Raw genomic sequence first — 14,276 nt, 5'->3', positions numbered from 1 at the left:
TGGTTTATCCAATAGTAATTAACAAACTGTCCCAGATCTGGACAGAGTGTGATGGAAAGATGATTTGGCAAATGCAGCTGTTTTAGAAGTGGTGTCGTTTCAGAATAAAATAGTAAAAAAACTCTGCTTAGAAGAGGAATGCACTGAATGTAGATATGAAGTTGTAGAGCACATGAGAAGAAACTGGCCAGTTACTAGCTACTACTATTAATCATGGATTCAGTGTGAGAGATGTGTTGAGAAGGATCTGGGTTGACCACTTGTGTGATGCGGTCCCTAGTCTCACAAAGTGTTTCACGTGTGGAGCTAGGTAAGATCCATGGCCAAATGGCATCTGATCTCATGGGCAGAACTCAGGTTTTACATCTCTATTTCTCAAGCATACATTCACTATAGGTGATATACACTGTTGTATCTATACTCTTCCTGTCAGGGTTTTGGTGAGGTAGCTTGCTAGGTATTTCACTATAACCTGCTACTGAATTTCTAATTGCAGATGATACAGTGAAGCCTGGCCATGAAACGTGTTGACAGTGTAATTTGATTTTATTTGTATCATTTGCACTTCATGTGGGACATTCTTTTCTGGTTTATTATTTTTTAAAATGAGAAACATTCCGTCAGATTCTGAAAAGAACATTTTTTGTTGCTCAATGTGTAAGCAAAAAACCTAACCAAAAAATTCCTCAATATTATAAAGAACAGAAAAATAAAACAAGTTAAACAATAATACTTGATTTTTATGTATAACGCACTGACTTAAAAAATCTGAGTCATTTCATCCATATAAACCAAGTTATAGAGTAATAACAAAGTGCATGAAGCAAATTGCTAAATTTAACTAAGGTATTAAAATAAAACGTACTTTAAAACAATACTTTAACACAGTTTCTTGCCATGATTCCATCATGCATCGACACAAATCAAATCCTGAGGCAACCTGTGCCCTTGACAGTCTTTCTGGCTTACTATGTAAATAAATGGAAGCAATGATCAAACTCGCAAGAGGGTGGAAAACATCAAGACAAATCATCTATTTATAACAGAGTTGTATTTAAAAAAAAACAACAAAACAACAAACAAAAATCAAAGTGCACTGCTGGTACATCTGGTTGGAGCCTATTTGGGGAGTGTGTAACATGGGTGTATCCAGTCTCCAATGCTTTCAGTGCTTTGATTAAGCACCAAGGGAATCAAGAATGATGGATGTTCTGTTACTAGCATTACTATGACTAGCATGAAAACTGAAAAACTGTACCAGAATATATATGTAAACATCTTTTGTATACTGAGGAGGCAAACGCTCTTAAATTATCTGATGTGTACAGTACTGGTACTTAATGTTTTGGTGCCAGTACCAGACTGGTCCAGTAATTAGCATTCAGATCTATTTCTAATTACAGATAAGGCATATAACGAAAAAGTAAATATTTGGTTATTAATATCTCATACAGTTCAGCAACCCAACCAGTCAGAAGTTATCTTGCCAATTTTAACAATCTTCAAACTCTTGTCTTCCATTTGTAGGTAGTACTGATCTTTGAAGAAGTAGGTGTATCCTGTGAAGGTAGGGAAAAAAGCATACTCAGTTTATGGAGCATGTAATTCTTTTTGTAAAACTTTTTTGTCTGACTCCATGAAGCTTAGTGAGCTAGAAGACTTACTTCCTGAAAAATGTAGGCACAACAGAAAATATTTACTTTAAAAATACATAAAAATTCCCATCCTGGAGAAGAGGTCTTCTTAAAAGGAGCCTGAAGTCAGATTACTGTTTTGTGAGCCAGAAATTTCTGGGAAGAAATGTTTGCTGGCAAAATAGGTGTTGAAAATGTGATTGAGTCCGAGACTCATGTGAAAGCTTCCAGATATTTATGTGTTGTCTGTGCAAAATAAGGCCACTCAAAACCATGGGCCAGGCTTTCAGCTGCAAAATAGAACCCATTTGTGCCTGTGATCAAGTTCTGTCCTTGAGTTATAGCTGTGGAGGAGCATGGTGGTGCTGAAATTGTGCTGTGACTTCATGTTGATACTGAGGAAGCTATGGAGCTGTTGAGAGGTTTGGCAATTTCCAAGCCATAGGGATGGGCCTGGCCATTCTTTCTGGTGTTAGGACATCCTGTGCGTCAGGCATTAGGTAGCAGGAATTGCTTTAGTCTCTGTCTCAAACTATGCTAGAAAGGGAATTTTCCACACAGCTAATTTTGCCCATGCTCCTGAGCTTTGGGGACATCTTAACACAAGATGTGTGTGTTCTGTCTGACATCTGTTTTTCTAGACCTCCGCAATGTAGCAGTGAAAAGCAATAAGATGCTTCAAGACACTTAAACAAGGTAGTACATAGGTTTGGGGTTTTTTTCATTAAAACAAAACCAGCAACATAGGAAAGGGAAAAGATGCTGATAAAAACTGTTTCTTGCCTTGTTAAGCTTTGCAAAGTCTTCATCAAGGAAGTAAATGATATAGAGTAGTAGCAGATTGAAAGTAAATGACCTTCATGAAAAGGGAAATTCACAGAACTCATTATTTGTTGGGTAAAAATGATCAGGTGAAGTTGTGTTTTCTAAATGTTTAAAATGTGATTAGTATAACATGTTTATCAACTGATATTTAATGAGAAAATAAAGAGAGAAGAATTTTGTTTGAACCAGTAGATCGCAATGCTCAGTGGTAACAATTTAGTAGCATTGCCACACTTTGGCTCCTATTCCTGGACCACAATAAATTAAAATCTCCAATACATTTCACAGCAAACAAATAAGAAAGCTTGTTAGTGACTTAAATCAGAATGACAGCTTACCACTGTCACCAAGACCCAAGACAGCATCGAGGTTATCTGGAACACCGTTCCAAGAGTCAGCAATGAATTTAGGGGATGCCAGCTCCATTTTCTTCTTCTCTTCATTGTACCTGAAGTAAATGATATCTCTGCATTACAAATCTGTGTGTAATGTTAAAATTTAACATAATTTTTCAGGGACACCTCAGCAAATGTGACTATAAAACAGTCAAACAGAAATTTAATAACTGAGATTGTAATATTGATTCTCTTTCATTATAATTATTCCCAACTCCTTTAAACCCTGTGAGATTTTACATCTTTCCTTCTGGAAATGCAGTTCTGGTTCAACTGAAAATACACTTTCTAGGCAAAACCCTTTTAGGATATGTAGCTCTAAAATTCCAAATATAATTCTAGGAAGAGTAACTTTTTCTTTTCAGGAGGCATCCAACCTCTGAAGATAGCAGATTTTCATGTGAAATGGCTATCTTTTAAAAATCTTATTTGCAGTAAGCTTGTCGTTCATGTAACTAATGGATTGCTATTAAATTACGAACACATTTCCCTAACATTTCATTAAAAACTCCTATTATATTCACAAGGTCTCTCTCTCACTGATAATGAACAGATAAATGCCAAGCGAATAATGCATGATTATCTTTCATGGGGGGTGGAGTGGAAACTCCAAACCAACAATTGCTTTCACAGTCTGTGCTTTAAATTTAGAGTTTAAGCTCAGCTGATGTAAATCCACCCAACGCCGTGGAAGTTGGATTTAGTTTGCAACTTCCTTCAGAAGTGAGTGGATCTGTCTGTATCCGCATCTGCAGGTGGTCAGTTGTTTCATTTTACTCTGTGTGCTCTCCACTGTAGAAAGCAAAGAAAGGTTTGTGCAAAGCCTCTTTTGCACTCCCACAAACAAGTAATCCAGGGTCTCCCATTTCAATAAACGTCTAGGGCGTGCAAGTTCCTTGAGAGTGAAGATGGAAGGAGCAGGACTGTGGCCTGGTTTCTTTTTTACTGTTTCGTAGATTAGAGTTAGTGCTGATCAGAAGGAGTGAAGATGTCCTAAGGAGCAGTGACGTGGAATATAGTTTGAATCAGACTTCCCATGTATATGACACCTCAGTCACCCTGGCAGCACTTCGTCCAGGAGCAGTGCACTTCAGAGAGGACATCTTTGACTAGTACTGGAGGGAGGGAAGCATTTATTTCCTGATTTCTAGTTTTACATAACTGTATGTATCTCAGGTTACCTTTCCCTCATTGCTCTTTGGAACTACCTGGATTATATCCAGACTTACACTAGTACAAGTGAGCAGTAGGTTGGTGCAAATCAATTGAAATGATTAATTAAAATTGCTTACTGTTTTCTTTTTTCTTGAATAGTTACAGAAAAACTAGTGCCTTGTTGGGTAGCTTTAAACTTCAGCTGTAGAATTTGAGCCAGCTCCTCTTTGTCTCCTTCACAGAACTTTGCTTTGATTAGCAATCTTGTCGTAATAACACTAAAATAGCTTGGGGCTGGAAGCAGGGAGAGGAGAAGGCTTCAAAAAAATCCATTTAAAATAAGTGTGATAAAAGGAAGGACTATGGTGTGTAGCTGTTTTGCTTCTATGTGGTCAGGTCCGTGTATAAAATAAAACAGCCACATACTTAAGGGTTATAATATCTGGTTTTTTTCCCCCTGAAATAATTGTGAGCCACTTGCTTTCTTCTTCATGCAGTCTCTCAAGCTTATTTGGATTCCTTAATAATAAATCATACATTCGGCAGTGATTGCAGTTGATAAGAAACTTTGTTAGAAATACTGTCTGTGGTTAGAGTGATGAATTACTTGGAGGCTCTGGGGTACAGTTAATCAGAACAAAAGTTGGTACAAAGGAGAGCAGCAGCTTTGCTGTAAGATTTGGTAGGAATCTAAAGTATTGCAAATTGCAAAGTATTGCAAATTGCAAAGTATTGCAAGCAGAACTACTTGCAAATGTTTAAGATGGTCTCTAAAATAATATGTGAAAAAAATAGCAATCTTGAGCTTTTAGGTTGTTTGGTTTCTTTTCTTTAGATAATGGAGAAGAGTACTGCCCTCAAAGTAACTGAAAGGTATGATCAAGTGGCAATTATCACCCAAGTGATAGGGTGTTTTATTTACTTACAGGAATTCACAGCCATTAAGGTATAATGAAGGCATTTAGCCAGTTTGATCATAACAAGAAATTAATGTTCACATAAAATGGACTCAATTATAGTGAGACTTCCTTTGATATTTCATATAGAGCATCTGTCAGAAGGAACCCTTATATCTTGGAGAATCTTTTAGATTTCTGTTTGGTGTTCCTGATGTTTAACTTTCCTCTACATTGTCAGTGTTCAACTTTCAGCCTGTTACGCAACATCTGCATGCCTGAAGTCCTGTTCCTGGAAGAAACATCTGATGGTGAAAGCACGATTTAGTGCTTTGTTTTCTTCTTGTGCCATTCTGATTAACAGCACAGAGGTAACTCACTCAGTTCCTCAAAGCGCTGAAGTGCCTCTGTGTCTTATTGTGATCTTTTGTGCTAGATCTTCCTTCCTGCCAGTTATGGAAATGAAATTCTATTAAATACAATTAGTTGACTCTTCACCATGTGTAATGTAGAATATCTATTTCTACCACGGTAATAGCCTTGAGTCATTTTAAGGGCATTCCTCCTTAATCTAGGAGTCCAGGATCTTTCTTGGATAGAGCATGGTAGCAGGTCACCTGAGTTTGATTGCAGCATATTTTGCTTCTCATACAGTCTTGGAACAGGAACCTTAGTGCAAATACAGTTACAGGTGTTTGTGGAGCACCACATCTGTGGTGTCCTTTGCAACAGAAACTTCTCTGAGCATGTACTGGAAACACGAAAAGAGTTGTAGAGACTGTCAGAATGAATTGAAGCTAAGATTTTTCCCAAAGTACTAACAGACATCCTTCTTGTGGTTTGTTCAGATCTCTTCAGTGCCAACTCTATTATCAGAGCAAATGTGTTAGTGACTGGTACATTGGCTGCTGAAAGGATTCACAGTCATCCCCAGTGTGCTCTGCTGGCCACACTGCTGTTTCTTTAACACCAGCAGTCCAAACTTCAAGTGATTGGAGACCAGTCCATTTTTAAGGAATTTCTTTTGGCGTTTTCTCCCACCAATTGTGAGCTGACAGCAGGGACCACTTGCCCCTCTTAAGAGTCTGAGACTGAGGTGGGGCAGTTGCTGACACATAAAGGTTAGAGAATGGGTTGTTAGTTGTGAGCAGCCTGACATGCTCCCGGACAGCCTCTTACATTGCAAGCTGTTCTCTCCAATGCATGCTACTTCCCTCTGGAAGTGCTTTCCTAGCCATATTCCCTGGTTCAGCGTCCTAACTCACTGCTGCTGTCAGTGCTGTCCTGGCGGCCCCCATTTTGTGTTCCTAAAGGATGAATGTCCTGCATTTGGTTCCTGCCTCCTGAACCTGCATGCATTAAATCCTAGAGACACAGCTTGGCTAACAGCATATCACCACTGCTTCAGTGCATCTTACTTCCAGTATCTGTCTCCAGCAAAAATGTATGTCCTCTTGTTTCTGCCCCAATTGAAAGCTGCATCAACACGCTGCACATCAGGGGGTAGTCCCAGGTTGGTGAGTTTCTTTGGATAACCTCTATCCAAGTTACTGGCTGAATAAACCCAGTACTCATTTCCTAAGGAGGGGAGAAAACACAGCAAACACATGGAGTTTATTAATCAGGTACTGAGAAGTAATTATTCTGTGCTTCATAATGTCACTCTTTATTGCACTAACTGTACTACTGGTCTTTGGAGTATTTCACCATCAGTGAAGCTGTAGATTAAAGTGCAGGTGTACATCACCTCAGCATGCTCCTGCTTCCTTCCTTCTTAGCTGTCTCATCTTTGAGGGAGATACTGTCATAGGAGAGTTGGGTTATATTAAGAGTTAATATTGGTAGGATTTTTATACGATGAAGATGGTCTGAAACAAGAAGATGGTCTGTACATTCTGTCAAATGCAGTGGCTTGTGTTCAACCTCTGTTTTGTTCAGCTATTTTATTGAGCGATTAACAGGAAACTTTGGCCCAGAGTTCCCGTTTCTGGTGTCTTTTGTCATACAACTTTTTCTAATATCTCTCCAAACACATACAAGTGGAAGATGTACTAGTACATGGAATTATAATTTATTCAGTAAATACCCTCATGTAAGAGCCATGGAAAGATCTGCTCATCGAAGGATGTTTCTTGATTTTGTGCTAGTGGGAAAGGAAGTAAGTAAAGCATTAATGTGAGAAAAGTCTAAGTGTAACCTTTGAGTTCCTGAGAAGCTGCTATTTCACTACTCAGGAGCAAGGCAGGGGTCTCAGTAGTAAGTATTTTAAGATAGTTGGGTTACATGTAACTTTCAAACCAATCTTTGATAGTTTTTAATTATTTGGGTTTTTTTAAGCATGTTGATTACATTTTCTTGGAAATTATGAAGAGGGGGAGAGAGGGTTAGATGTAACAGGGCATTTAAAATGTTTTGGCTTGCCTGAAATGAAACTCTTCTAAGCTTTTGTATTTATTTTTTTTCCCCTCTCCATGTAAACTGAAGCAAATGGCCTCTGAGCCATGTGGAATAGATTATCATTACTTTTTTTGCCTCCTGTACAGAAAGTATACAGCAGCATTGGCCATATGGTTTTTACACGGTTGGAGATATTTAGTCATATTTTTAGTAGATACTGGAGTCCAGTTTTTGCTGGCTCAGTCTTTCATGTTGAAAACAGCCTCCCAGCTCCATGAATTTGGCCAGTACAGCTGAACCATGCGTGTGACTTAAAATGACAGAGGTGTGCTTCCTGTTAGCTGTCTCCATGGGAGAAGAGTATATCACAGCTGCCTGTATCCTCTGCCTGATGAGCCACCAAGGCAGATGCTTGGAAGCCAGAGTGGAAGTCAGTCTTTGGCAAAGATGACAAAACAAGGAGAAGCAGCATGCACAGAGACAAGAACTTAAATGAGAGGAAACAGAAGAAAAACAGAGCAGTAACTGATGAAACAGAGCTCCTGCTATTGTTCCTTTTTGTTTTAAATAATAACTCTTGTTTAGCCTTGCTTATTGTTGAATGTATCTTTCTAGGTGCTTATAGCTCCCCTTTGATGTAATGGAGGCTCAATGCTGTTCAGACCTCCAGATCCAGTCTTTGTTATAAAGCAATGTTTGAAATCTGTCACCCATCCCTGCTGGTGCACCTGGCTCTCAGGCAGGGTTACAACTTGGAGGACACTGAACTCAAATACAACATTTATGCAAATAGCTACTTATATTTTAAAACTTCAGAACAATACCTGAAAAAAAGACAGCCTTCTCGTCCTGAGGGGCCTCATAAACAGCATCAATTTTCTCTGGCAGATCAGGCCAGAATGTAGCAACAAGAAGAGGACCTGTGGGTTTTCCTCGTGGGTTTATAGTCCTCCACATGAATCTGAAGCAAAACAGAAAATGGTACAAGATTTATAATGAACCAATTCACCAGCACATCTGTTTTTAATCATTCCTGGCAAAAGCCACATAAGTGTGCATGCACACACAGATACACATGTGTAAGGAGTAGTGCACACTTGGAGCTGTTTTCCTACTGTGGCAGAAAAGCCAAATCATTCATTTAGAAAATTGTTGCTAAAAGAGCTGCCCAAGAAGCTGCATGTTGGACTGGAGGTGAAATTGCTTGCACTGATTGCTTTGGAGTTCTTTTTGCTTTTTGTATCAGGGCAAAATGTGTTCTGTGCTTCCAGGATACAAGTAAACTCATTTACAAGGTATTTGACTGATTAGAGCTCTCCGGGTGTTTGCAGGGAGCAACTGGATGAGGGTGTGTCAAAAGCAGAGATTTGTACTCTGTGAATTGTTCTTGCAATTACTATTGTGGTGACTAAAAGTTCAAATTTAATAACAGTACATCAAACTACTTAGAAGTGAGCTTGACTGTAAAAGAAATTGCTGGCACTAAAAATGTTCATTAGGGAAATGCAAAGGGTAATTTATTGGTTATTTTATGTATAAGGAGGGTCATAATTTGATTTAAGCTTTAAAAAGCTGTAATTATCTTTAAATGGCAGAGCTTTGTGCTGAGGGCTTTTGCTATTACAAATGGCACTGCGTTTCCTCCTCCATAGAAAGCACAACTTTTTTCCTAGCTGGACAAAAGTTTTGTCATGGTCATAAAATGAGGAATCAGTAGGCTGGTGAAGTCACTCTTGCACCATGCCAGAGCTGTTATGTTCTCAGGTCAAACAGCTTTGACCATTGCTGAAGCTCAAGGTACTACTGGCATCCCATTTTTTTGCAGAATATAAATAGTCATCACCCATCCCTACCAGGAAGAATTATACCTTTGAGAAACACAGGATCTGGACATGAATTTTGGCTTTGTCTAAAACTTGGAGGAGCAGTCCTAAATTAATTTAATAAGTTGCATTATTTTTATAAACAGAAATTTGACTGAAAACAGAACTAGCTAGGACAAATCCCAACATTTAGAAACACATTTACAAGTATGATTAGTTGTTGCATACTAAGTTATGTTAATCTATAGAGTTTGATATGAGGAAGAGCACAACTGGCAAGTGCTTTGGGTTTTTTGTCTCTTAATTAAAAATACTTACTAATTTAACCTGATACATGGTTTTCATAATTAAGATAGTATTGTGTTAACTTACTCTCATCTTGCATGCATATATATATTTTTAACATGCATAGAAATATCTCTGAGCATAACTCAGCATAATTTTAATTTAAAAAAAGCCAGGATTAAGGCATTTAGCTAATTACTCTTGCTCTTGACCATTTGAACAGTCACCTGAAGTGTTTAAACACATACGAACATTTGTGTTTAAACACAAATAACATCTGTTTCATGCCTCATCTCTTTTTAGATATAAAGCAGAACCAGTATGATATGAAATGGAAATCTATATAACACAATATTCATAAAAGTAGGTCCTTTAAAAACCCAACTTACAGAATTCTCAATCAAATTTGGCCCTGATTTATGCCTGAGTCAGCACTAATAACTTCTATCTGCATGAGCTCCAAACTTTCCAGAGCCAACAGAGAGTTAAACACCAGACTTTTATTAAAGCACACAGTTCAAGGGACTTGTTAAAATGGTGAGGTTTTCTCATGGAAAGGGAAACTCTGTCAAAGCTGAAATGTCTTTTATTTTTTTAATCTGTTAAGAGATGTTTTTATTTCTACTCATTTTATTGAGGAAATAGTGACATCTTTTGGCTTTCTAATTTCACTGTTTTAATTCATTCAGGTTAAATTTCTGTATTATCTTTGTAGACAGATTTAATACTTTGTTACATATGTGTTTTATGTTAGATTTCAACATAACACTTGCCTATTATTAGTAGTTATTATTATTGTTGATTTTGTTATTGTTATTATACTTATTATTACAGGTAGTTATGCAAAGGGATCAAATCAGTAGGTCTTTTTAAATGTGTGAGTAGACCTGAGAAATTTGAATTTTTGTTTATTTTCAGATCAAAAACATCTGTGTAAATGTTGCACTTGGGCATTCTGGTTGCTTAAAGGATTGGGTATGCAGTAGAAAAGCTCAACTATTCTCTGTGGCCAACAGCACCTCCAAAAATTCCCTTTTATTTCCTTGGTCTGATGGGGGAGGGAAAAATAGCTTTTGAAAATATTAGTCTGACTTGACCTCCTTTTTTCTCTTTCCTCTCTTTGCCTGTGTAATCTGACAGTTGGATGCCATGGTCGTTTTCATGAATCATAAAAGTCACACGGCACATGATGGATCTTTGTTTTTGTGAATTCCAAAAGTGAGTCATAATGCTGCTTGCCTGATACTTGGAGAGCTGCAAGACGGAGAGACAAAGCCACTCCAGTGCAAAACAATTAAACAGTTGTCTGGTTTTGCTGCACATTAGATAAAGCATGAGTTAGTTTGAGCAGATTGCTTTGGTATTTGCATAGTTCTTTGACCAACTGTATCTAAATGTGAAATACTTCTGTTTTGTTGGGATTATATGGAATTGCTGATTTTTAGGAATAGACTTTAAATCGTTTCTTGTTGGATGAAGCCTTGCATCATTGCCAGTGTATGAAAGCAGAAGCAAGGTCTGCCTGAAAACCAGGGCTAAAAGTGAGCAAAAGGGGATCGCAATGCTGTGAATACTGTGGAACATTTTTTTATTGCTGTGAGAATATGTTCTTCCTCAGAGGTGAATACTTGGGCTGTCTTATGACTATGCTAGCAAAAGCGGGTGCTGGTTTTGGCAGATGTGTTAGGCCAGCATGTTGGGGCCAGCTCTGTGCATCTTGTTAGTGGAAGGGTCTGGTGCTGGCTTTCTGTGAGGCTCGTTTGTTGGTATTGTGGGAAGACTTTGTGGCCAAAAAAGGGCTGATTCTTGCCATTAGGGATCACCGGATTGTAAGGAATCTTATCCTGGCACTGATGGGACCAGGAGGAATAGTACAAAAAGGTATCCCAGGTATCTCAAAAGACATGTCAAATGAACCCCTTTTGCCCTTTTGGAACTGTAATAGAATATGGGGAACACTATGCTTTTACAACTAGAAGTTTTAAATCCCATTTCTGCATTGTTAAAGCACAAAGGTTGTGATAAAGTCAGACCTCAAACCCAAAAAAACCCATTATTTTGGGTATCTCATATATGGGAACTAGAAGGAAATGCACTGAAGGAATTACAGTAAAATTACCCAACTGAGCATGATAGTTTATTAGGAAAAGCTAGTGAGTACAGTTAAACTGTACAGCCCAGTAATAAGTCCTTCATCTGGAGGAGATGTCTGGACTTTACACTACCAGGAGACACAACTAACTATTAAATTGCTGTTTTGCAAGAGGAATCTTGTTTGTTATTCCTGCTTTCTTCAAAATTTCAGCTGACCTCTGGCTGGGAACAATGAACAGGTGAGCTGTAATACATCAGTTTCAGGTGCTTGCCTGTGTTTCTGTATGATAGGAGACAATGTTTGATTTGGACACATGTAGTGAATGTGCGTGGGCCCAGATGGCTTTGGGAGACAATGTTCAGGGTAAGTGAGGAAAAATGATTTTAAATTGGGCATTGATTTATGGCAGGGAAAATGGAGCTTTAGTTTCTCTCACCATATTGCTGTCAAGTGCTGTGCTCCTTAGGAGATGCTTTTCAGTGCTGAGCAGCTGGATAATACAGGCCCTGGCAAAAGCAGTGGGAGCTGCAGCTGTGCAGCCACCTCATTTTATCAGGGATATCTCTGCTCTTGCATCAAAAACCCCTTTTGTGTCTTCTGCCTTGGAGGCCTTGTGCACATGGAACCTATCCCAGTCACGAGTGTCCTTGATGTGTCAAGCAGCCATGAGTCACATAATGCTGTTATTTAGTGAGTTGGGATTCAACCTGGATTAAAACCCTCAGGGAAAAGACTTTGCTCACAGATTCCCATGACTGTATCTTTATGAACATGGGAGAGGAACAGATCCTCCTTAGACCAGTCTGTCATAATGAAAGTTGTGTTAAAACTGAGGATTTGCTAAAAGAGTGTCTCCACAGTGGAAGAGGCATTGGAGATTATTTCCACTAGCCTCCAGAGCTCCATTCCATCGGAAGTGGTGTGATTTCCATTGCTGAATTATGGCCTTTGTAGGTTTTACTACAAAAGGCATCCAGAAATAATTTGTAGGGTATAAATCCTTTTTTGGCAGGCAACAGTTAATGCATCTCTTCCATTGCTAATTTTGTGGTTAACATTAGAGATGCATAAATCTCTAAAGATCTTGGGGGTCATATCTTGTTTTCATAAACGTTTAGAAGTTTGAATGTTTCTCCGAGCTACTTCACCGTTTTGAGCAACCTTCATGTTACTCCACAGAAATCATCAGGGCTGACACCAGAGTTTACTTTTGCTCCTTACTTGGTAATACTGGACAGAAAATATCATGAGAACAGACTTTTTTCAGTGAGGTTTGTGGCATTTCCTTGTCCTGATCTAAGTTAGAACTACAATTAGCCCATTGCATCGTCGTCATTGCATCTTGGCATGCACAATCTCAGTGTAGGGCAGAAAGCAGAAATTAAAATCCACTACAAAACTGCCTAAAATAGCGACTGAAGTTGAAAATTACAGGCTCTCGAAGTTTGAGAGTAGCTTTAAGAAAAGGTGAATTTATGGCTTCAAATCTCACGTCTCTCTAGTTAACAGACAAGGGTTTGGACATGAAGGTAGTTTGGAGTAGTCAGCATGGATTCTCAAATGGAAAGTTGTGTTTGACCAACCTGATTAGTTTCTTTGATAAATGACTGACTCGATAGATGAGGGAAGAGCAAGCAGAAAGGTTTTTGACCCTGTTTCCAATAAGATTCTTATAGAGATGCTGTTGAAGTATGGGTGAGGAAAGCAGGCAGTGAGGTGGACTGAAAATTGGCCAACTAGCCAGGTCTACAGTGTCTGAACCCTATGGGAGGCCAGTAACGGGTAGTGTGCTCCAGGCATCAGCACTGGGTAGAGGACTGCTTAATATTTTCAGCAGTGATCTGGATGTTGGGTCAGAGTGCACCCTCAGCGAGTCTGCTGATGACCCAGAACTGGGAGAGCAGCTGATACACCAGTAGCTGCCATGCAGAGGGGCTCTGACCCCTTGAGAAATGGAATGGCAGGAACCTCACACAGTTCAGCAAAGGCCAGTTTGAACTCCTGCACCTGGGGAGGAACAGCCCCAAACACCAATATATACTGGAAGCCAAAAGGCTGGAAAGCAGCTTTGTGAAAAAGGACATAGGGGTGCGGGTGGAAACTAAGTTGACCATTACCCAGCAGCATACTCTTGTGGCAAAAAGGGCTATATTATTTAACCATAAAACCAAAATTTGCCATCTGTTTCCCTCAGGGTTTAGGACACTTAGCTGTCTCTGAACACACGAAGGGGAAGGGCAGAGGTTGTGCCTGAGAGTAAATGTCTAGATTTTGATGAATAGGTCTGACAGATTTCCTCCACTTGAGGCCCCACTGGTAAACAATATATCTCACTTACCTATCTTTGAAGAAAAATATTTCTCCTCTAATTTGTGCAACTCCATCAAATACAATGTCGTGCTTGCAGAGCTCTGGAGTGACAGGTCCAAGGGTTGGACGTGGGCCTGGCCCTGGCCCTGGCCCTGGTCCGGGTTCAACATCAGTCGATACTTCTGTAATAGTGAACAGAGAGATTCTGTTAGAGTGCAATCCATTGCTGCATAGGACACACAGAGAACAGGAATTACACTAATCTCTAGAAGGGAAATAATCTGGAGGCAGTGCTTGAAGAAGAAAATGTTTTCAGGGCAAGGGTGGTTAAGTACAGCTGAAAAGCCGTTAGGTTCCAGTCCTGCCTTAATCTGCTGTTTGGCTGCTTTTAAGACACTGCACCTGTGTAAGTGTCTGCACATGCTGAGCTGCCTGTTTACCTTGGTAGAAAGATATTCTGA

At 39.2% G+C, this 14,276-nt stretch overlaps 1 protein-coding gene across 1 annotated transcript in view; it reads right to left on the bottom strand.

Annotated features, from left to right (window-relative positions):
- Positions 1 to 1,084: 1,084 nt before the first annotated feature.
- The window catches only part of MMP2 (matrix metallopeptidase 2), a 28,397-nt gene continuing 15,205 nt past the window's right edge, over positions 1,085 to 14,276 (bottom strand). Inside the window, exons 8-12 of the mRNA XM_054389534.1 lie at positions 13,844 to 13,967; positions 8,127 to 8,263; positions 6,324 to 6,483; positions 2,798 to 2,907; positions 1,085 to 1,559 (exon numbers count right to left, since the gene is read on the bottom strand). Of these exons, the coding sequence (XP_054245509.1) occupies positions 1,456 to 1,559; positions 2,798 to 2,907; positions 6,324 to 6,483; positions 8,127 to 8,263; positions 13,844 to 13,967 (635 nt within the window). The 3' untranslated portion in view covers positions 1,085 to 1,455. The remainder of the gene's footprint in view (positions 1,560 to 2,797; positions 2,908 to 6,323; positions 6,484 to 8,126; positions 8,264 to 13,843; positions 13,968 to 14,276) is intronic.

Source organism: Indicator indicator, chromosome 19 (genome assembly GCF_027791375.1).
Source record: "Indicator indicator isolate 239-I01 chromosome 19, UM_Iind_1.1, whole genome shotgun sequence".
NCBI lineage: Eukaryota > Metazoa > Chordata > Aves > Piciformes > Indicatoridae > Indicator > Indicator indicator.
Note: the sequence above shows the minus strand (reverse complement) of the source record. Positions and strands in the feature narration are given on the sequence as shown.